At 46.0% G+C, this 21,394-nt stretch overlaps 1 protein-coding gene across 3 annotated transcripts in view; it reads right to left on the bottom strand.

Annotated features, from left to right (window-relative positions):
- Positions 1 to 21,394, bottom strand: part of PHOX2B (paired like homeobox 2B) — a 488,291-nt gene that overhangs the window by 94,411 nt on the left and 372,486 nt on the right. For 2 of the 3 annotated variants that reach the window (XM_078678259.1, XM_078678258.1), the window contains exons 2-3: positions 20,921 to 21,108; positions 16,868 to 17,840 (exon numbers count right to left, since the gene is read on the bottom strand). The exons of the other annotated variant lie outside the window; for it this stretch is intronic. In XM_078678259.1, coding sequence (XP_078534385.1) covers positions 17,394 to 17,840; positions 20,921 to 21,108 — 635 coding nt within the window. In that variant the 3' untranslated portion in view covers positions 16,868 to 17,393. Of the gene's footprint in view, positions 1 to 16,867; positions 17,841 to 20,920; positions 21,109 to 21,394 lie in introns of those variants that run through there. 3 annotated transcript variants of the gene reach the window in all.

The following is a 21,394-nucleotide window of genomic DNA, read 5'->3' as shown; positions in this document are numbered from 1 at the left end:
GTATTAATGGTCATTTAATATTCTTCATCACGCACTACATGTAGAATAATGCATGCTCCAGTCTTAGAGTCTGTTAGCTTTTCCCCTCCTGACTTCTAGTTTATATGAACATGTTCCCTAAACATCAGATACTAGATAGGGTTTAGGTACATGTCGCCCTGACTCTCCAGACTTCAGTCTCTGCTCCTAGCACAGAGTTCATAGCCCCCAGCTTCTCCTAGTAACACGTCATTGCCAGTTTGCGCGCACCATCAGGTTAGAGGTCCCGGCTCCTTAGGTAGCCCCCTCCATGGGTTCCGCCCCATTCATGACATATTCTGTTACGTTTGCATCACATGTCTATGTATACGCCCTGTTACACCTACTTTCACCCTTATCTTTCGCGACTGCTACGCGTCACGCCTCTTGCTCCACCCACTGCTACGCCTATTGCAATGTAATGCTATGTGTTTGCGCTATGTATATATGCTCATGTACTGTTATTAAAAAGTTATCCGTTCCCTTGTCCCGATCCTGTCCCCGGCAGCTGCCATCCTATTCCCGTGCAGGTCGTCCTGTTCCTGTCCTTATGCTATATTAAACCTGCAAAAACTCCTACTACCTCGAATCTTGACTCTTATTTATTGAGCTATCTGTTATTCATTTATGCATTCAAAAATAGGGTATTATTTATTTATTTACCACATAATGGCGCCCGAACAGGGACTTGCCCTTTCCCCACGCGTCGGTGAAGCCACGCCGACCCCCTGACCCTCTGCAGTCGTGACGGAACTCTTCTGCGCACCGGCAGATATTTCTGCTTCAAGTATCCCTCAGGCCCACGGAGGAGACGGAGGAGGCGGTCCAGCATCCAGACGAGACGGTGGAGGAACGCGGCGAGTCCCGACCAGAGCCCAAGCCGAGAGTCCAAGGTCCGAGGTATCCGGAGGTCCACCCGTAACAGAAGTCCGAAGTTCGTCCGTCCGGCGTCCAAGTAGTCCCGTCCAGTCTGAGGCCTTCCGTTCTTGCTGCCCGGTGAGTACCGTTACTGGGGTGGTATCTAGACAGGGTCAATCTAATTGTCTCTGGTCTGTGGGTTGGTGGTACACAGACTCACAAACGAAGTGTCCACTTCGGTGGATGCGGGTCCTGACGTGTCTCTTTATGAGACCGGTAAGTTTCGTACTGTTTCAGCAGTGCATCTAGTTTCTGTTCTAGTCAGTTCTGTTCTCGAGAAAATTCATGTATTCTGTGTTCCGTATTCCAGGTAGTATTCTGTTCGAACTGTTATTTTAAATGTTCTTCATGTATTTTAATGTCGTGGTATGAATGGGGAATAAGTATCGTGTTCATTGTGTATTGTGTTGTGTCTAGATTACAGTCCAGTCATGCCCTTGTTTTCTAAGTTACGTCAGTTAAAAACTAGAAAGGGTCTGCTGGAAGCAGCAGTTCCAGTTCCGCCTAGGGACAGTCCAGGTCATTTTATGTATCAGAAGCATGGCATAAGCGCCATATTGTATCTAGATTTATGGGTCGAGTATACCAAACAGTTAGAGGAAAAGTATAGATGGCCTGTGTCAGGCACATGGGATGCCGAGTGCATCATGAGAGTAGAAGAAGCATTATGGAAAAAGAAAGCCAGACAGTCACAGAAAGATGCCATCGAGTTATGGCGCAAAGAATCTCATAAAAGAACCGAAAAAGAAATCAGAAAGTCAGAATTAAGTAGAGAATCCTTGGAACGAGCCCAAGAAAAGGAATTAATCGAGATTGGTGAACAAGTTAAAACCGAACAGTCAGACAGACAGAGGCATGCTCTTATTAGGGGTATGTATCCTCTTCTTGCCGAGGGTTTGCCAAAAGCGACCTCAGAGTCATCCAGTAATTTCCCGCCACCATTAGTTCCGACCAAGCTACGTCACAAACCGACCGCAGCTGATATTTTCATTTCGTCCTATTTGGACGACACAGTCCCAGAATATGCAAATCCTGTTCGCGCTCCGCCAGTCCCTGTAAATCAGGCACTTCCCGTTCCTCCAGACACCGGGGTACCCCTTGCAGTACCTGTTACGGTCCCCCCGGTCCAGCCCGCCATACCAGTTCAGCCCGCATTTCAATTTCCTGCCACACTAGTACGAAGAGGATCAGTCGACGATTCTAGTTTAGGGGCCGCAGGAGGAGGTCCTCCTCAGACCCCGCCGCCACATAAGCGTTTAACGTCAGCCGAATTACATGCACAAGCGTCACAGCGTACGCCCAGACATCAGACTGTAGCAGAAATAAGAAAAGCCCTTAATGAATGCGGCTATGATCCAGTCCCAGGCGAGGATAATATGGTTTTATATTCATTCCGCGTAAGAAAGGTGGCCGAGTATCTAGTCACCCTACCGAATATGAAAGAAGATCTAGACAGAATATATCGTTTCATCCGTACAGGGGATGATCCAGAAAGCATTGGCGAAGTCATGTCTCAAAGGAAAGCCGAGATCCAGCTCATGATACTAAAGTTTTTGATGAACTGTCTAATAAGAGAACAAGATTACCCGTCTAAAGATCCAGCCGAAATGAGAACCCTGACAAGGTGGAGTGATAATATAGCCGAGGGTAAGCACAAGACCGTCGGTGCTATGGAGAGTATGTACAAGAAAATCCGTAAAGAAATAATAAAGTTACACGAACAGCGTAAAGCAGCAGAAGTAAGCGAGAAAGAAAGTAACTCTGATACTGAAGAGGTAGACGACGAGAATTCCGCCAGAATAGCGTATGTAGGAAAATCTAGATTTCCAGATCGCCATTTACGCCTAGAACACAAGTCAACTTTCCATCATCCAGCACCAGAACAAGGTTCTCTAGAACAAGTGTTTCAAGCTACCGATCACATTCTGAAATCACGAATCGGTTACAGTGAGTTAAGTACTATGTATGAACAAGAACTAGCCCGATCAGCAGTCCGATGGACTACTGATTCTACCACTTTTCCAGACGAAATAGTGGCACAAATGTTTCTGAAAATGCCCCCAGCCGAGCAACGACTGGCGGGTATGTATATGATTCAGCACCTCATTACATTGTATGAGGGTCAGCACTCTGATCCAGGCCCGTTACATGATATCCTGAACGAGTTACTCCAGTATAGATGGAAAGGTTTAGGTACCGATTTAATTAGTGTCATTCTAGAACAGCGTCACAAATATAGAACGTTTCTGAACCCGCATTTTGTTCATGTCTCACCCCCAGAAAGTAAACCATTTTACATGGAGAGACAGAATCCGTTACGAGAAGTCCACCCAGTTAGAGGAACGGGTGGCGAACTAGAACGAGTGTTTGTTTACACCCCGATCACAAAGATGGAACTCTTAGAGATGAAAAAATTAATCCCCTGTCATGATAAAGATCCAGCAGGGTTCCATCGAGAATTAAAAGACATGCTCCGTATGGGAGAATACACGTATCCAGACATAATTAAAATGTTAAAGGTTTTGCTGCCCGCAGGGGTGTATGAAAAGCTCAAGGAAAAAGAATGGGAGGTGGGAGAGAAAAAGATCGATTGGGCAGTTCTAGAAGCTGAAGATAAGGCACGAGTACCAGGTACCGGTCTTGGAGCGAAATGTAAAGAATTACCTGAATTATTGATTCAAGTTTTACCCAGATTGTTAACAACGAAAAAGGAAGACTGGGATGCAATCTCAGCCTGTAAACAGAAACAAGACGAAGACATTAGTGATTTTTATTCTAGATTTGAGAAATGTTTTAGCATCAACAGTGGCCTCAAGACAAGTAGTGAGTCATACCCTCACCTTTTTGTTACTAAATTAGTCGAGAATTCAAGTCCACCAATTAAAAATCGAGTTTTGAAAGTCGAAAGTACCTGGCAAGCTAATACCCCGTCCCAGATGTTACAGATGCTCCAATACCACCAGAATAGAATCAGGGAAGAGCAAGAACACGAGAGAAAGCGTATGAAAGACACGAAAATGAAAGTACTAGTTGCACAATCTGTTCCTCAAGACAGTCAGAAGAGGGGTCCGAATCAAGCCAGTCATCCTGCAGCTCCCGTTAAAGGGAACTGCAATTATTGTAAACAGCCAGGTCATTTTATAAACGAGTGTGCAGTTCTGAAACACAACATAGCTACTGGTAAGACTAAAGAAAGACCACGTCCGCCTAGACAAGAACAAGTTTTACAGATTCCTCAGCCACAGAATGCACCACAGACAGTTACAGCACCGCAGCCCATCGCTGCTACACAGCACGTTACACAGCAGATGTACCAGTATGCACAGTCTGAGTATCCAGAGTATCAGCCATACTCATGAAACAGCCTAGAGAGGGAGGTAGGCTTGCCTCTCATCGAGATACCTGTAGATCAAGATGGTCCCTATGTTCATAGTCAAGTATTAGGGAAAGACAGAAAGTTTTTGATTGATACAGGGGCAAGTAGGACCACAATTAGCCACGCCGAAGTTCCAGGGGCTCCGCTCTCAGGCTCAAGAAATGTTTCCCCTGGATTTTCAGGAAAACCCATCGTAAATGAAATATCAAAGCCAGTTACTCTAGAAGTAGGTCCATTGTCCCGTACTACTGATCTGTTACTTACTAAGTCATGTCCAGAAAATCTGTTAGGCATTAAAACACTGAAAGAATTAGGTGCAGTTATATGCTGTTCCCCAGAGGGAATACGCCTGTTCCTGCGTGACTTTAAGGGTCACTATGTATTACGAGATTTTGATCCCAGATTGTCCAATGTTCCGCAGCATCTATGGGCGCAAGGTCCAACTGATGTTGGTTATATGCAAATCACACCCCATCGTGTGACTCTCAAACCAGGTGTAGTGTTACCACGAATCAGACAGTATAGATTGCCACCTGAGGCTGTAGCAGCCTTATCCAAAATTATTGACGAGCTCATCGCTCAAGGAGTGGTTGTAGAAACTGACTCCAATGTATGCAATTCTCCGATCCTCCCAGTCATGAAACGTACTGATCCAAATGCACCCCCAGTATATCGATTAGTGATTGACCTACGAGAACTTAACAAATGTATTATTCCTCAGTACCCAGTTGTCCCTATTGACAGCCATTGATTCAGAAGCCACATTTTTCACTGTCATAGATCTCAAGAACGCATTTTTCAGTGTTCCCATTCATCCAGACAGCCAGTTTCTTTTCGGATTCTGTTTAAATGGAAGGAGCTATATGTTCACACGAGCTCCTCAAGGTTTCACAGAAAGTCCTAGTATTTACAGTCAAGCACTGAAGAGACAACTAGACAACATTCACATGCCAACTGACACTGCCCTGCTCCAGTATGTCGATGATCTACTGGTCACAGCCCGTTCTGAACGTGCTTGCGAGCGAGCATCCCTTACAGTCTTGTATTTCTTAGCCGAGATGGGGCACAAGGTGTCCCCTTCGAAGCTTCAATTCTGTGTCCAGCAAGTGGTATACTTAGGACACTTACTGTCCAAGAGGGGTAGGCAGTTGACACCAGACCGTATCCAGTTAATAGCGAGTCTTCCTCAGCCCAAGACCCAGAAGGAGGTACGTGCTTTTATCGGCCTCACTTCTTACTGCCGACAATGGATTCCTCAGTATGCATTTCTAGCCAAGCCACTGATACAGTTAACGACACAGGAGGCAGCCGTATCGACTGTCCTCCCTTGGACATCTGAACATACACTCAGTTTCAATGAGTTAAAGAAAGCCCTATGTCAAGCTCCAGTTCTAGCTACACCGAACTATAGTAAGCCTTTTACACTTTTCGTCACTGAACGTGAAGGTACTGCATTATCTGTTCTAACACAAGATCAAGCAGGACAGTACAAGCCTTGTGCTTATTTTTCGAGCACATTAGATCCTGTAGCCCAGGCTCTGCCTGCGTGCCTCAAGTCAGTTGCAGCCACAGCACTAGCTATCAGACAAAGTGATTCCATAGTATTAGGACACTCCCTGACCGTACAAGTTCCACACTCCGTGGAAGTTCTTTTAAATCGAACACAGACTCAGCACTTGACAATCGCACGTTTAACAGGTTATGAATCGACACTGTTCCAGCCACACATAGAAATCAGACGCTGCAACATCCTGAACCCTGCTACACTGTTACCATCAGCTAATCCGAATCCTGCCACACACGACTGTGTGGAAGTAGTTAATATTACGACAAAGCCAAGACAAGATCTGACAGATATTCCATTACCAGATCCCGACCTGACACTTTATGTGGATGGTTCATGTATGAGAACAAGTACAGGAGAACTAGTCGCCGCGTATGCAGTGACTACCGACACCGAAGTTATTGAGACACACCGTATTGACACCCTGTCCGCTCAAGCAGCAGAGCTAGTTGCTCTGACACAAGCCTGCATACACGCTAAGAACCGGAAAGTAAATGTTTACACAGATTCACGCTACGCATTCGGAGTCGTACACGACTTTGGAGTGCTCTGGCAGGAGAGAGGTTTCATGACTTCTCATGGAACCAAGATTCAGCATGGTCTCCTTATTCAAGCTCTGTTAGATGCCATACATTTACCGACATCCATTGCTATCATGAAATGCAAAGCACATACAAAAGTTACTGACATTATTTCCCAGGGTAACAATCTAGCAGATCGCACAGCCAAGCTTACAGCACAGACTCCAGACATTCCAGTTAATATGACACACACTCCAGATCCGACTACATGTTTGACAGTTAAGGACCCTACTCAAGATGTCATAGATATCCAGTTACATGCCACTCCCGAAGAAATCAAGAAATGGTCCGAACAAGGAGGGGTCCAGACAGATCAGGGATGGGTAACGAAAGGAAAAGCCACTTGGTTTCTCCCCGACTCTATGGTTCAAGTCATTATCAATACTGCACATAGTCCAGCACATTTAGGAGAAAAAGCTATGTTAGACAGTATCCAGAACATTTGGTTCAACAAGCATTTACGAGCTGCAGCCAAGCAGAAAGTCCGTACCTGTATGATATGTTGTCAGTTTAATCCAGGTAAAAGTGTCCCGGTGGAACAAGGTGGATTCCAACCTCCTGACCACCCTTTTGAAGTCCTCCAGATGGATTATATTCAGATGGAGCGATGTCGAGGTTTCAAGTATGTCCTTGTAGTTGTATGCGCTTTGTCCAGGTGGACAGAAGCATATCCAGTCCCAGATTACACAGCCGCGACCACTGCCAAGCAGTTGGTTCGTGAGTTCTTCCCCCGTTATGGACTCCCTAGGGTCGTATATTCTGATAACGGCCAGCCATTCTCCTCAGAGTTAATGAAGCATGTTTCCCTTTTGTTAGGGTACCAGTGGAAGTTCCATTGTGTACGCCATCCTGAAGCAGCCGGTCTCGTAGAGAGACATAACCAGACCCTGAAAATCCGCATCGCCAAAGTATGTAAAGAGAAAGGTGTGGACTGGCTAGTAGCTCTGCCAGTCGCTTTGTTCTATATGCGCATGGTCGCACATTCCAGATCAGGTCTGTCCCCGTATGAGGTCGTTTTCGGCCGCCCCCTTAACATGTGGGGTACACCTAGACCCCGAAGTATTACCGATGTTTCAAGTAATATGCTGACAGATTACCTAGCTTCCTTGATGTCTGCCCTCAACTCTTGTCGTTCACAGGTTGCCGCCGCATTTCCAGACAATACCGAGGTGGCACCGCATGAAATCGTTCCAGGATCCATGGTTCTTGTCCGGAATTTTGACCGCTCAAGTCCGCTGGAGCCACGCTGGAAGGAGCCCCGACAGGTCCTCCTCGCCACCCGTACAGCCGTGAAGTTGGAGGGTCGCAAAGGCTGGGTGCACCTTTCGCACGTAAAGAAGTTTTATGGACTGAAACCCGTCTCAAAGAACTTTTCCCAGGATTTGAAGGACTGCCAAAGTACTATTCTTAAGGACTGTCCCGCAAAAGACATTGCTACAAACACTCCCCTGTTAGAGAAAACTCCGCAACAGGAGTATAAGTTGAAACTCCGGTCTAGTAAAATAAGTCAGCCAGTTTGATTGTCTAAGTCCTCCCCTAGGTGAAACGGTTAGACTGTTTCTGACATGTATAAAATAGACCCCCATAGTGAGAGAGTTAGTCAAAACTCAATCTGATGTATCGTTTTTCTATGTTTCATATTATTTCTCAGCATTATGATTTCCTGCACCAGTTATGCGTTTTACCTGTATTTTCCAGTTTCTCATGTAAATACGTCTTCTAATGTTACAGTAGAGCACACGTTTAGTGATCTGCCTCCTCATGAACTCTCTTACCGCCTCGCTATGCGAAATAATTCTTTCATCCGCATGTTACATTATTCACACCAGACCAGCAATGCCACTAATTGTTGGGTGTGTGGTCGACTCCCCCCTTTTCAGACACCGAAGGGAGTTCTGCCACTCTTTCCTTATCCATTTTCACATAATGGTTCGTGTGGAGCATGGTCCACGTTAACGTAATCCTCAACAGATATGTCTTTTCTTAACAGTACATGTTTTCCAGACAAGCAAGGTCTCCCCCACAGAACCGGGTTAGATCTAGAAAATGAAGTGTATAATTTAGGTAATTATTCTTCGAATTTCATGGTCCTGAATGTTCAGTCTGATACCACTCCAGACTTACCTGCAATTTCAGTACTACCAGTCAAAGGCGAATTATGTGTCCGAAATAATGGTTCCATACATGTAGGACATAGTGATTGTACTACTATTGTCAAGTATAGTGACAGTAGGAAATCTATTTTCAAAGCTTCACGTCATTCTTATTTTATTTGTGGTCAGACCGCATATGTTCGTCTGCCCCTCGATTGGGAGGGAACCTGTTACATTGCCTTCCTACTGCCACCTGTTTTTCTAGCCCCACCCGACTACCATAGGAATTCCCACCTAGTACATACTAGACACAAGAGAAACCTCCCGATTGTCGATTATACTGAAACTGTTCTAGAACAATATATAGATATCAATAAAGGTGTCTTCCCTTATTTAGGTACAGTCGTGAATAGTAAACTGATACGTAGATTAACCAGAACACTCGAAGCAGTAGTAATTGAGACTACTTCTGCTCTAAGTAATTTAACCGAAGAACAATCCTTTATGAGAATTGTCGTGCTCCAAAATCGTCTCGTCCTTGACGTCATATTGGCCGATAGGGGCGGGGCCTGTAGAGTCATCGGATCTAGTTGCTGCATTTTCATTCCAAATAACGCGCCGTCTGTTTATTCAGCTATAACCAGACTTCATAAAATTGCCCATCTGTTACACCAAAATCCAGGCACCTGGACATGGTCCGGTTGGTTCTGGAATATAATTTCCGCTTGGGGATGGAAAGTCTTGTCCTTTCTAGGTATCGCAGTAGCGATCATATTTAGCTGCTGCCTCTGTATACAATGTGGCCCTGCGATTTGCGGCATTTGTGCTACATCATGTATTCCTAGTCCCAAGCCCCGTTCTAAAACCCGTTCCAAGAAAATTCGAGACGAACAAATGATACTGTATGAAATGATAGATGGTATCATGAATATTGATGTTTCCTGAAGGAAACGTAGTGACAAGGAGGGAATGTGGAAAAGTAAATTTTGCCATGTTCTGTGTCCCTACGCGTCCTCCATCATATGTTATATGTGCATGATTAATATGCATATGTTATTCCCCATGTTTGATTAAAGACGCAATTACAGTTGTGTCCATCTCTAGTATGTCAGTTTCCAGTCCTCGTGAATACTACGAATATCAGGCCTATGTAAAGCTACGTTGCCACGTTTCTCAGTGTGCACGTTAATGCATTGAAAAGTCCCCGTTTCTAGGCCTCAAAAGGGCCTGGACACCAGATTCAGCTCCTGTCTTCTGAGTCCTCGCTGAGGAGCGATACAGCCCCCACCTGTATCCTCGACCCTTCACTTACTTCCTGCCTCACAGTGCCCGGTTCAGCCTGGCTCTGCCTCTGAGTCTGCCAAGAGTATGTTATGATTCCAGTTATCAGTTCAGTCCTCCTCCTCTGCATTCCTAAAGCTACTGAACTGCATCAATAGTTTCCGTCATTGTCTAGCCTTTACGGCCCCATGTTAGAGAAATACTGTATTAATGGTCATTTAATATTCTTCATCACGCACTACATGTAGAATAATGCATGCTCCAGTCTTAGAGTCTGTTAGCTTTTCCCCTCCTGACTTCTAGTTTATATGAACATGTTCCCTAAACATCAGATACTAGATAGGGTTTAGGTACATGTCGCCCTGACTCTCCAGACTTCAGTCTCTGCTCCTAGCACAGAGTTCATAGCCCCCAGCTTCTCCTAGTAACACGTCATTGCCAGTTTGCGCGCACCATCAGGTTAGAGGTCCCGGCTCCTTAGGTAGCCCCCTCCATGGGTTCCGCCCCATTCATGACATATTCTGTTACGTTTGCATCACATGTCTATGTATACGCCCTGTTACACCTACTTTCACCCTTATCTTTCGCGACTGCTACGCGTCACGCCTCTTGCTCCACCCACTGCTACGCCTATTGCAATGTAATGCTATGTGTTTGCGCTATGTATATATGCTCATGTACTGTTATTAAAAAGTTATCCGTTCCCTTGTCCCGATCCTGTCCCCGGCAGCTGCCATCCTATTCCCGTGCAGGTCGTCCTGTTCCTGTCCTTATGCTATATTAAACCTGCAAAAACTCCTACTACCTCGAATCTTGACTCTTATTTATTGAGCTATCTGTTATTCATTTATGCATTCAAAAATAGGGTATTATTTATTTATTTACCACAGGGTCGCCGCGGGCAGCGCGGCGGCTCGCTTTTAGGCAGGCAGGCGGGCTCCCAGGTGATCCGAGGAGTGGGCTCCCTCGTGATTCACAAATTCACGGCCAAAACAAAGCGGCAATGAGCGGGGTGGCACCCGCGCCGCTAACTCGCCACACGGGGCAGTCAGATGCCGGGTGGGCACCGGCTGTGCACACCCAGCGCTAGCAGCGCTAGTAACGAAGGGCAGGCGCTTCCAAGCGCCTCCAGGACAGAATACAGCGCTCACAGCGCTATGGCCAAAATCAAGCGCTTTCAAGCGCTAGGCAGGCGATTTCAGCGCTCACAGCGCTGAAGGGCAGAGAGCAGCGCTCTCAGGCTGCAGGCAAGGAGTCCTCAGTGCTCCCCAGCACTGGAGGACAGGACAAGGCTCCAGCAGGGGCTGGAGGCAGGCAGGGGGGCAAGGCTGGGCCAGAGCCAGCACACTGGGTCTCCAGGCAGGGAGACACCCCAAGTGGCGGTCCTCCTGGCCCCAGCAGCAGCAACAGCCCCCTCTGGCAGGATCCAAAAGCAGAACATTTTCATGGGGACACAGCCCCTTCTTTATACTGTAAAATCCCTTTGTCTAAGGTGCAGGGTGGGGGGAAAACCAGTTACAGCTGGCCTTGGAGCACTCTTGATGGCCCAACCACCCATTTCTTTCACTGGGGAGGCTAGGGTCGTTAGACACACCACAGGGGGGCGGAGCCAGCATTGTGTGGGGAAAACCCAGCCCATCCAGGACACAGGTACACTCCTCCCACACATCACTCATGCTAATCTCCCACTCACCACCGGGCAAACCCATCTAGACTTCCTGGAGCCTGGCATGCCAGCCAGCTCCAGCCAATCACGCTCCAGCACCCTCACAGCACATGCACACATATCTCAATGTCCAGAAGTAGCACTTCCCAACTAGACACACACATGCCGCAGACACCATCTCGCAGCATTCACTCTCACAAGTTTATACATACTAAACTCGAGCCTGCACTCCCCACGCATCAGGAACTACTAGGGACACACACATTCCCCATGCATTCCTATGGGAGGGCAGGCCAGCCATGCTACACGCACGCACTTTCACTCTGGGACTCAGGGGAAAGTGCGCAGAGACCCAAAAATCACTGACACAGGGTCACACATAAGGCAAAAAGTTCAGGGGTGAACCAGCCCTGCGGGCCAAGTCCAACAATGTGCATTGGCACGGCTGCAGCATATGATAAAAGACATGGGCTTGGGTGAAAATGGTGACGATAACACAATAACAACAAGGGAATGAGACCTGCATTCAAGTCAGACAGGAATCTAGTTCTTCCACAGATCAGACAAAGACAAAGTCATAAACATCCTGGTTGGTTAAAGATTATGTAACCACATATACAATATTTTTTCAAACTGACTGCTCCCGAAATATAAGATTTAATACCTGTAGAAACTTCATTTTAATATTGCATTGTATGACCATTGTTGTGAATTTATTGTAATATCGTGTTATACGTTTGTAGTTGTTTACATGCTTTTATATTAATGGAAGGAAACGTTAGTGTAAAAAGTCTCCGTACAAACATTAATGTTCCATTCCAAGCCAGTACCTCCTGATTCCCCTTAATGTGAGATGCGTGTGAGCTATGCTCCATTAAAGATTCATTCATTTACTTACTCGTGTGTCCTGTGAGCTGTACTCCGGAACGTTATAGCACTCAAATCATGGGCACAATGAGGTATACTTTTTTCTGTACCTGGCTGTTATCAGCCTTCTTGAAGCAGTAGTCAGAAACAGTCAAAAGGGACGCCTGCCAAGAAACTTCCAACCTTGAACTACAGAAACTGCTGTTCCACCACACACTTCTACCATCTAACTAAAAGCAGTGCTCAGGAAGAATTAATCAGCAGTGCTTTGCTAACAAGGACCTTGTAGAATTTCTAAAGATAGCTCTGTCTTTACCGGGCCCCCCCACCACTCACTTCAGGTTTCCCCTACCCCCTCCAGCCACAGAAACACAGGCAACACACTTCCATTGTCTGGGGGAAGCAGTCCTCTTTCTTGATCTTGTACCATGCAAAACCAGGGGCATTCAAGATGGGGCCTTAAGGTCTCAGTACTCAGACAACTCATATATTCATTTTCCCATACATCTGTCACACACTCCCTGCACCTAGACACATTCGACATTCACATGGGATGTCAGAGCAAGGTCCTTGGTTTCACATCACAGCATAACTTCATACCAGAGGGGTCAGTACCCTGCACTCATTCTGACACAGGAAAAAGGTATAGTCACACTTTAGATTAAAAAAACACGTTATGTTGCCCACACCTCTTTTGTGATACACCCACAGCATGGACAGTAGCCCACTGCCTACTATGAGGGCACACTAAGTGCACCCTCAAGGCCATTAAAGTGGCTATGGACCGCGCATAGTCAGAGCAGGCCTTGGCCTCTGTGAACGTGCTAGATTAGTGTGATGTCAGGTCCACAATAAAAAAAGAGGGTACCAATTTCCATTGTGGTTGGAAACTTGTGGCAAGGGTACACATTCGCTTAAAAGGCAGGGAACTTTCCTGTCCCAATAGAGAGAAACTGAGATGTAAAAAACTCCCTGCTGCTCATCCTACCAAAAACCAGAAAGAAGAGAACTGCTGACTGCTCCTTCACAGGAAATGCCCCTAAAATATGGAACTCCATCCACCCGCACATCAGAACCATACCGTCCTATGCGGAATTCAAGTGCCAACTCAAATCCTTGTTCCTTATCCGTTCCCTAGGTCGTGGGTAACTAGGATCAGCAAGCATCCCCAGAGCTATGTGGTATCTCTGTATCCTATTTCCAAGAAGTCCTGCTGTACGAACTTTTCCTCCTTCAAAATTGTCTTTCGTTGATCACCTTATTTGTTACGTGTCTTGTTGTTCACCTTTTTCATTCCCTTTACTGTAAAGCGCTCTGCTACCTTCGGGTCTTGTTAGCGCTATAGAAAACTTCTAAATAAAAAAAAATAATAATAAAATGTAGGTCTGGAAGGAGATTTTATATTTTCACCAAGACGTAATGAGCCACATGAATACATGTTTATTTATAATTGGACTGTTGCAAATGTGGTGTTTTTCTTCATTTTTTCCGCTGTTGAATTCTATAATGTCATACCATCTATTGTTTGAGGTAAAAATGTTCACACATCCTATAGGTGTGCAAAAATGTATTTCTATGTAAAATCTTGTAAAGAAATGCCAATATTTGTTTCCATACTTTGAGATTACCATTTTTCCCACCTCTGGAAGCTCGCCAAAATCCTTCAATTATTGGAAACAAAAGAGCGGTGTATCTACTTGATTTATAAAGATCAACCACTTCTACAAAGCAATATATAACTCTCTATGGAGGAAGAACTTAAAATGAGTAAAGACAAGAAGAGGGGGAGCAGACGTCCCGCAACTGGCCTAAATACTGAACTGTGGTTTAAAGAAACTATCTTCCACAGAGACTATACTGCCAATTTTTGAAGACTATTCTTTAACTTTTAGAGAAGAGGAACATGTGAAATTCGTTCGGTGTAGCACATTATCAAACCAAACTCCGTTTATTTTCATAACATATATGGAATTCGAGGGGCAAAATGTTAATGGATTCACACATATCTGTATCAGGGAATGCATCTTTATATAATTTACAGCATCAAGGAATACAAACCGCTGTTAGGACAATAAGTGCAAAATTGCTCCTTCCCTGTTTGTCATTTTTGACATTTCATTAAAAAAATCAGAAACTACTTGTTTTTCTTTTTTATTATTAACCATCAAGTTAATGGTACACTTTTGGAAAACTATATGCACGTGTAGAAATAGGTCCCTTTTATTTAAATATAAGCATTCATTATAACCACATATAAATAAATTTGAAAATCTTGAACATAATTTATGGCGATTATGCTCACAATTTGTCCCAAAAGGACCAGAAAAAAACAAATAAACAACATGCAACTGATAAAAAATATATAGCGTTTTATGAACCTGGTTGTACAAAATAAAAAATAAAACAATGAACCCGTGATGACTTTCATTTTTGATTGACGCGTTGACCATAAGAAGAGGAAAACATTATTTACAGTCAGCTATAGTAGACAAATTTGTACTTATAATAACACTATACAGTTGAGTCACAGAACACTTTTGTAGAAATACACATAAAAGTTAAAACATACTTTACCTGTCAACATTCAACTAACACCTATGTTTGTGCCTTTAAAAAAACACTTGAGATATTCGAATTGCTTTAAAACAAGAAAAAAAGATCATAAATACATTCTCACATTCCCGCAGCGGTGCAAGAAGCCCTCTGGAATGATAGAACCCAGGTGGAAATTCCAGAAATGGTGTCCACTGGATTAGGCTGGGAAAAAGTTTTGGACAAGGTATGCTCTGGTGGTTCAGTAAAAACATGAACTGAAATCAAGACACCAAATCTAATTTGAAGACGCAAATTAAAAAAGTAGGGATTTTCTCCATAGCAGTTTAGTAGATCTACAAAACAAAACCTTAGGCCAGTAACTAGATCCAGTAAAAACCATTTACAAATGGGTCAGGAGGAATTTGCACCAGGGGACACACAGTTCCAGCATAGTTTGTTGCCCCTTGACAGTAAGTAATGCATGCAGCTCCACAACGAAGACTGCACACATAAACCAGTGCTAAGAAGATTTAGTGTAATGCTCACAGGGGACTGGGTGAAGAATGCAGAAGGGAAACATCTTTGGGGAAGAATTGTGTTTAGCTACACGTGTTACTGGTATGGGTGCTGTTAAGCCATTTCCAAGGAAATAATCACCTACGGTACCGAAGGCTGAGCCAATTTCAGAAACTATAAATCAGTTGAGTGGCATTCATTATCATAGGTTTGTCTTCTAGGTTGGCATTATTCAAAGGAATGTGTCCATAGTACTATAGACTTCCACACAGTAAATCCCATAGGGTGCCAATAGTGTACCGATTCCGCCTCTTCATTGCTCTCAGTTGGGATTAATCAATTAGCACTCGGAATGTACACTATATTAACTTTTTAGACCAACAATGCACATTTATTTTCAGTGTGTTCCCTTGTATTGCCTAGAAGACACCCTTTCCGGTCTCTGTGTTCTTGAGGAGGAGAAATGGAGATACATCTATATAGAATGGTATAATTATGCATGGTCCAAATAGTATTATATTTCATTAGACTGGTGGTATTATAAGCAACGACCTGTATTAGAACAATTGCTTTTTACCCCACATGTCCTTTTTATTAGATATAAACCAGTTCAAGAATAGAGCTGTGTGGCCTAAAGGGTTTATGTACATACATATCCTTTGCTTCGTTTCCAAAAACCTATGCCACTCCCACTACAGAGCACATTACTGCTCAACAATTACACATGACAGGAAATGGTGTGTTATAAGCATTATAATTAGATTCATTATTTTACAGCCTGTTTTTGGTCTTTTTTTAGCTGTGCTTGTTGTAAAGCGCTGCACGCCACTTTTACGCTACCTCTTCGTTGTTTCAGAAGTGGGGGGATGCTTGTACCATTCGGACAGGCATAATAATAGTTCACCAACAGAGCGGTATAAGGAGTCATTGTTAGTTGCAAATCCCTTGCTAGTGTTAAGTGGAAAAGCCTTAAGTGCCAGATTATGAGTCAGTCGTTTTTTTCAAACTTGTGCATAAACCTGTTTACACATGGGTTGGAATTATGAGTTAAAACGGTATTTAACATATCAGATATTTATCGAATGCGTTAAACACCTCAAACTTCGTTAAATTTCGGCAGGTCTAAATTGCTGAAATTTAATAGGGGAAATGTGCATGGTATTTACTGTATCATGCTGATTTTGGCGCATTAAAAAAGCTCAAACTAGTTGCTATTTATTGCAGCCAGATAAATAAGATACCCCGTGGTATTGTTATTTATCGGGTGTGCTACATAGCACCTACACTCTTATTCAGGGCCTTAGTAGTGAGAGGCGCAATGGGATTCCTACTGCCCCACAGGGAAGTAGGAGAAATACTGAAGTTAGGTGTACTTTACCAATATGGTACTAAATAATTGCCATTTCAATAAAAGTTGACCACACCCACAACATAACAATACTACTTCTCGGCCGAATATAGCATCAAACAACCCTAACACAAGCATAGACCTCTAGGTAAGTAGCCAATGGTGTGTGAATGCGGAGCTGCCAGCTTACAAAGATGCTCTGAAAACCTCTGCATAACTTCTAAGTTCTTCCCGTGAAGGAGTATCCCCAATCAACAGTTTCTTATTTTCCACATGTAAAACCTATGTACAAGCAATGACCCTTCCTGCCACAGAAAGGGCATGGTTTATGAACGTCACTGGCAAGTCTGATAAAAGTCAGAAGGCCCCGCAGGGGCGCGCACCGGGCCGGAGAGCCTGCGCGCGGCGCCGCGCGTGTCTCTGCTTCTCTTCCGGGGCCTGTTACTTCCGGTAGCGGCGCCCCTGCTGGCGGACCCTCTGCAGCGCCAAAATGTCAGGCTGGTCAGTTCAGCAGCCAGGGTCGGAGAGCACCAGCTCCGTGAGCGCGTGCCCTGCAGTGTCAGTGCCGGAAGTTCCGGGGCGGCACAGCCCCTCAAAGTCTGGAGAAGGCCCCGGAAGCCGCCGGGGGGCTCAGAAGAGGCCGCTCTTCACAAGGGTGGCCTTGGCGCCCCCGTTGGGTCTCTGGAGAGAGGAGAGCACGCTAGCGAAGGGGCCTCCTAACGAGTCCGGGATGGAGGTGATGGTTCCCCCGGGACCGGTGGCCCAGCCCTGCTGCCCGCCGGCGCCCACCACCACTGCCGACTGCTGCAGGCCGGGCCCGGGGCCCTGCTGCGGGCCGCCCTGCTTCGGCTGCTGCTGCTCCCCGCCGGGCCCCCCGGCCGGGCTGGGCCCGCCGCAGCCCTGGTTAGGGTTGGGGCCGCCCGTGCTGTCCGGGTCGGTGCTCTTGACATCTTTGCTATCGTCCTCCCGGGAGGAGTCGGATTTCTTGCCAGAGGAGCCGTTTTTGGCCGCGGCTGCTGCTGCCGCTGCTGCCCGTTCCTGCTTCCGGAATTTTGCCCTCCGGTTCTGAAACCACACCTGCGAGCGGGGAAGGGACGGGCGAATAGAAGGGGTAGGGGTATGAAGAGAAGAGAAGGGACGAAAAAGTGAAGGAATGGAGGAATGAAGAAGTGCAATAAAGAATGAAAATGATTGGACAGATGAAAGTTGAGGTGAAAGGAAATGAACAATTATAAAGGAAATGAACAATTATAATAACAGCACAATGGCAGAGTAAATAGTAAAATAAATGAAAATGCGCATTAATGAAGAAATAATCGGACGTGTCAATAACCAACAGATAGACCACAGCGAACAAAATAACGCATAGGTACGAAAGAAAGGTGGTAAAGTGGCAATGATTGAAATTGAAAGGGGAAATTATATAAAAAGGAAAATCAGCGAAATGAAGGGAATAAGGTCAACCCACAGTTGGAGAGAAAAAGAGAGAAATATATATTTTAATACATCTATATTTCCAGCACCAACAACACTACATTACAACGTAATAACATTCAAAGTCAGAAATCCCTAACACAAGATGTTCAGCTGTATTTATGAATTCCGTTTCAAATACACATCTCACATAAAATTACGAGTCTTCCTACAGACAAGGCTGTGTACGAGGGCGTGCGCTGTCTTGTGTTTATCCCGCAGTCTGCCGCAGCCTCCTGTTGAGGTCACGGGGGTCACCGTACACCCATGTATGTCATTTGAGGTGCTTCCCCAGGTATGCATGCTATGCAAAACGCACAGTGGGACCTTTGTAGGCATCCATTGGCTTACTATATTTATACACCGGTGTTGCAGTGATTGTACATATGCAGGAGCGTAACCCGCCGGGGTATGCGCCTCTGGGCCGTGGAATTATACAAAAGTGCTGGGATGATGCAGGCGTAAGACCATTCACTTCTACTAGGCAGGGGTAGGACGGCCCCGACGGACAATCGCTACTGCCCGCAGAATTCAACACAACTGCTGCGGTATTGGGAAACATGCAGGAATAGGAAGTGCAGGTCGTGCACTTCTGCCCTGCGTAAGTACACACTACACAACAGCATCCTGGCATGCAGGAGTAGCCGTAGGGCTTTCAAAGCATGCATTACCTGTGGCAGCCATGCGAGTGTCTCGCCCGTCAGGACATGGAGCACTCCCCTGCAGAACAATACACTGCTGCAGTGTTGGCATCAGGACCGGCTACAGCGCTGGTGGCGCCCAATTCAACAATCATGTTTGACGCCGCCACCCCCATGACCTCCTCCTCAGATTCTCTCACTAACACCGGGGAAAACGTGCCCCTTAGCTCTCCAATCATAAGTTTTTGATAAACACATTGCATCCTCTGAGGTCAGCGCCCCGCTTCACAGGTCGCACTGCCCTAAAGCCAGCCCTGGCTGGCATACATGCAGGGGTAAGGCCCGCCAGGACATGGAGCACTGCCCTGCAGAACAATACACTGCTGCAGTGCTGGCATACATGCAGGGGTAAAACCCACCAGGGCATGGAGCACTGGACTGCAGAACAATACTTCAGAAGTCTCGCCCGCTGGGGCACTGACCAATGCCCTGGACACATTTAAACACAACTGCTGCCGAAGTCTGCTATGGCATGAGAGGGGCACGCTGGAAGACATTTAAAGCGGATGCAATATCGTGGCAGGGCGGAAGCTGCCCCCAGGTGCACGCCTGTCTTGTGGAATGATTGCCAGCTGCTGCGGTAGCGGGGCGCGTGCAAAGGCACAAGCAGTAAATGTAATGTTTTCTCGACAAATACAAGGATTTGTAAATAAAAGTTAAAGTCTGAGAACTGTTCTGGGTCTAGCAGGGATCAGTGCCGGCTCTCTTTTTGCCACACAATAAAAAACAAGTGCATGCGAATAACCCGAAATGCAGTGGGGCTTCTCTACATGTCAACATCTTAAAAAAATCAAATAATATTTATAGAATAATTTATGATTAAAGATTATCAGAGGGTAGCAGCGCGCTCATGAGAGTCGTGCACACAGGGGTGACTACTGACCTCCCGGCAGGGATTGGTGAAAATATTTGACAGATGGGCAGGGCCCCGATAAACAAATCTCCATTGGCTGGCGTGCAAGGCCCAGCATCCAGGTACCACGCGAGCTCTAGTGCCTGCGCCTGCTATGTGCCAAGTGTACCAGCTTCTGGAACGGTACCTCGTGCCAATATTATGCTATCCCATGGTACTGTGGAGCCAGCTTGGCTGGTGCAATGCCTCTGTACAAGTCCAGCGTCTAAAATTATTTTTGAGCCCAGTACTTTGTCGGTCGCCTTTATTGTGGTATCTGGACGTAATACTGTGCCTTCTACTAGTACGATGCCTGGTGAAGGGTCTATGCCAGCATCTAGTAACGGTGCTAGGTTCCTGTACTGTATCGCCCGGTCCTACTGCTATGCTATCTACTACTACTATGACCTGTCCCAGAGTTTGGTTGCCTATAGTATGGTTTGGGATCCCAGTACCGCGCTACCTACAGGTACTGTACGGATCCCAGGCCTATACCACCATCTTGTACGCTTTACTGGAAAAAGGCACGCACAGTACGTGCCTTTTTCCAGTACAGCGTCAGCTCTGTGTCACCTGTAGTGTGGCACTATCCCCGTACTGTGCGATCTACAGGTACTGTACTGAACCCAGGCCTATACATGCATCCAGTACGGTGCTGGTCCCAGTGCGGTGTCAGCATCTGTGTCTCCTGCAGTGTGGTACCCTGTCCCGATGCGGTGTCACCTGTAGTGACGTTTGTGGTCTCGGTGTTTATCCTCTACAGTTAATTTACTGATCGCAGGTGTTTACCGGCATCTGGTACTGTGCCTGGTCCCAGTACGGAGTCGGCACTCGTGTCTCTTGTGGTGTGGTACCCTGCCCCAGTGCTGTGCTGTGTACAGATACTATACTGAAGCCAGGCCTATACGTGCATCCGGTACAGTGCCTGATTCCAGTACGGCGTCTCCTGCAGTGTGGTGCTCTGCCCTGGTTCTGCAGTACCTGCCGACCGGTACTTGGGGCTAGTGCTGTTGTTGCTGAAGTGATGGATTGCGCCTGAGAGCCTGGCCCGACCCCCAGCCCCCACGCCGCCTGTGCACGCACACACGCACCTGCACGCGCGCCTCCGTCAGGTCGATCTTGAGCGCCAGCTCCTCGCGGGTGTAAATGTCCGGGTAGTGCGTCTCGGCGAAGACCCTCTCCAGCTCCTTGAGCTGCGCGCTGGTGAAGGTGGTGCGGATGCGCCGCTGCTTGCGCTTCTCGTTCAGGCCGCCGTGGTCCGTGAAGAGCTTGTAGGGCACTGCGGGGCGGGCAATCACAACCATAATTAATACATGACTAAAAACAATGTTAACCGTGACACCAAGAACAGTTATAATGATAATAAAAATAATGATAATAATAGTTGTATTATTAATGTGACAACAACGAAACAATAACAAAGTAAAAAATAAACTACAGTATAACCATAATAGTAATACCGGCTATTTATGTACAAGTAAGCTATCATACATCTCGGATTAGTAGACAATAACCGCATGCAGATTGTAAGTAAGCTATACGGCGATCTCGAAGGAAATGCACTG

This window comes from Lissotriton helveticus, chromosome 2_2 (genome assembly GCF_964261635.1).
Source record: "Lissotriton helveticus chromosome 2_2, aLisHel1.1, whole genome shotgun sequence".
NCBI classification, from domain to species: domain Eukaryota; kingdom Metazoa; phylum Chordata; class Amphibia; order Caudata; family Salamandridae; genus Lissotriton; species Lissotriton helveticus.
This window is presented reverse-complemented; position numbering and strand designations above follow the sequence as displayed.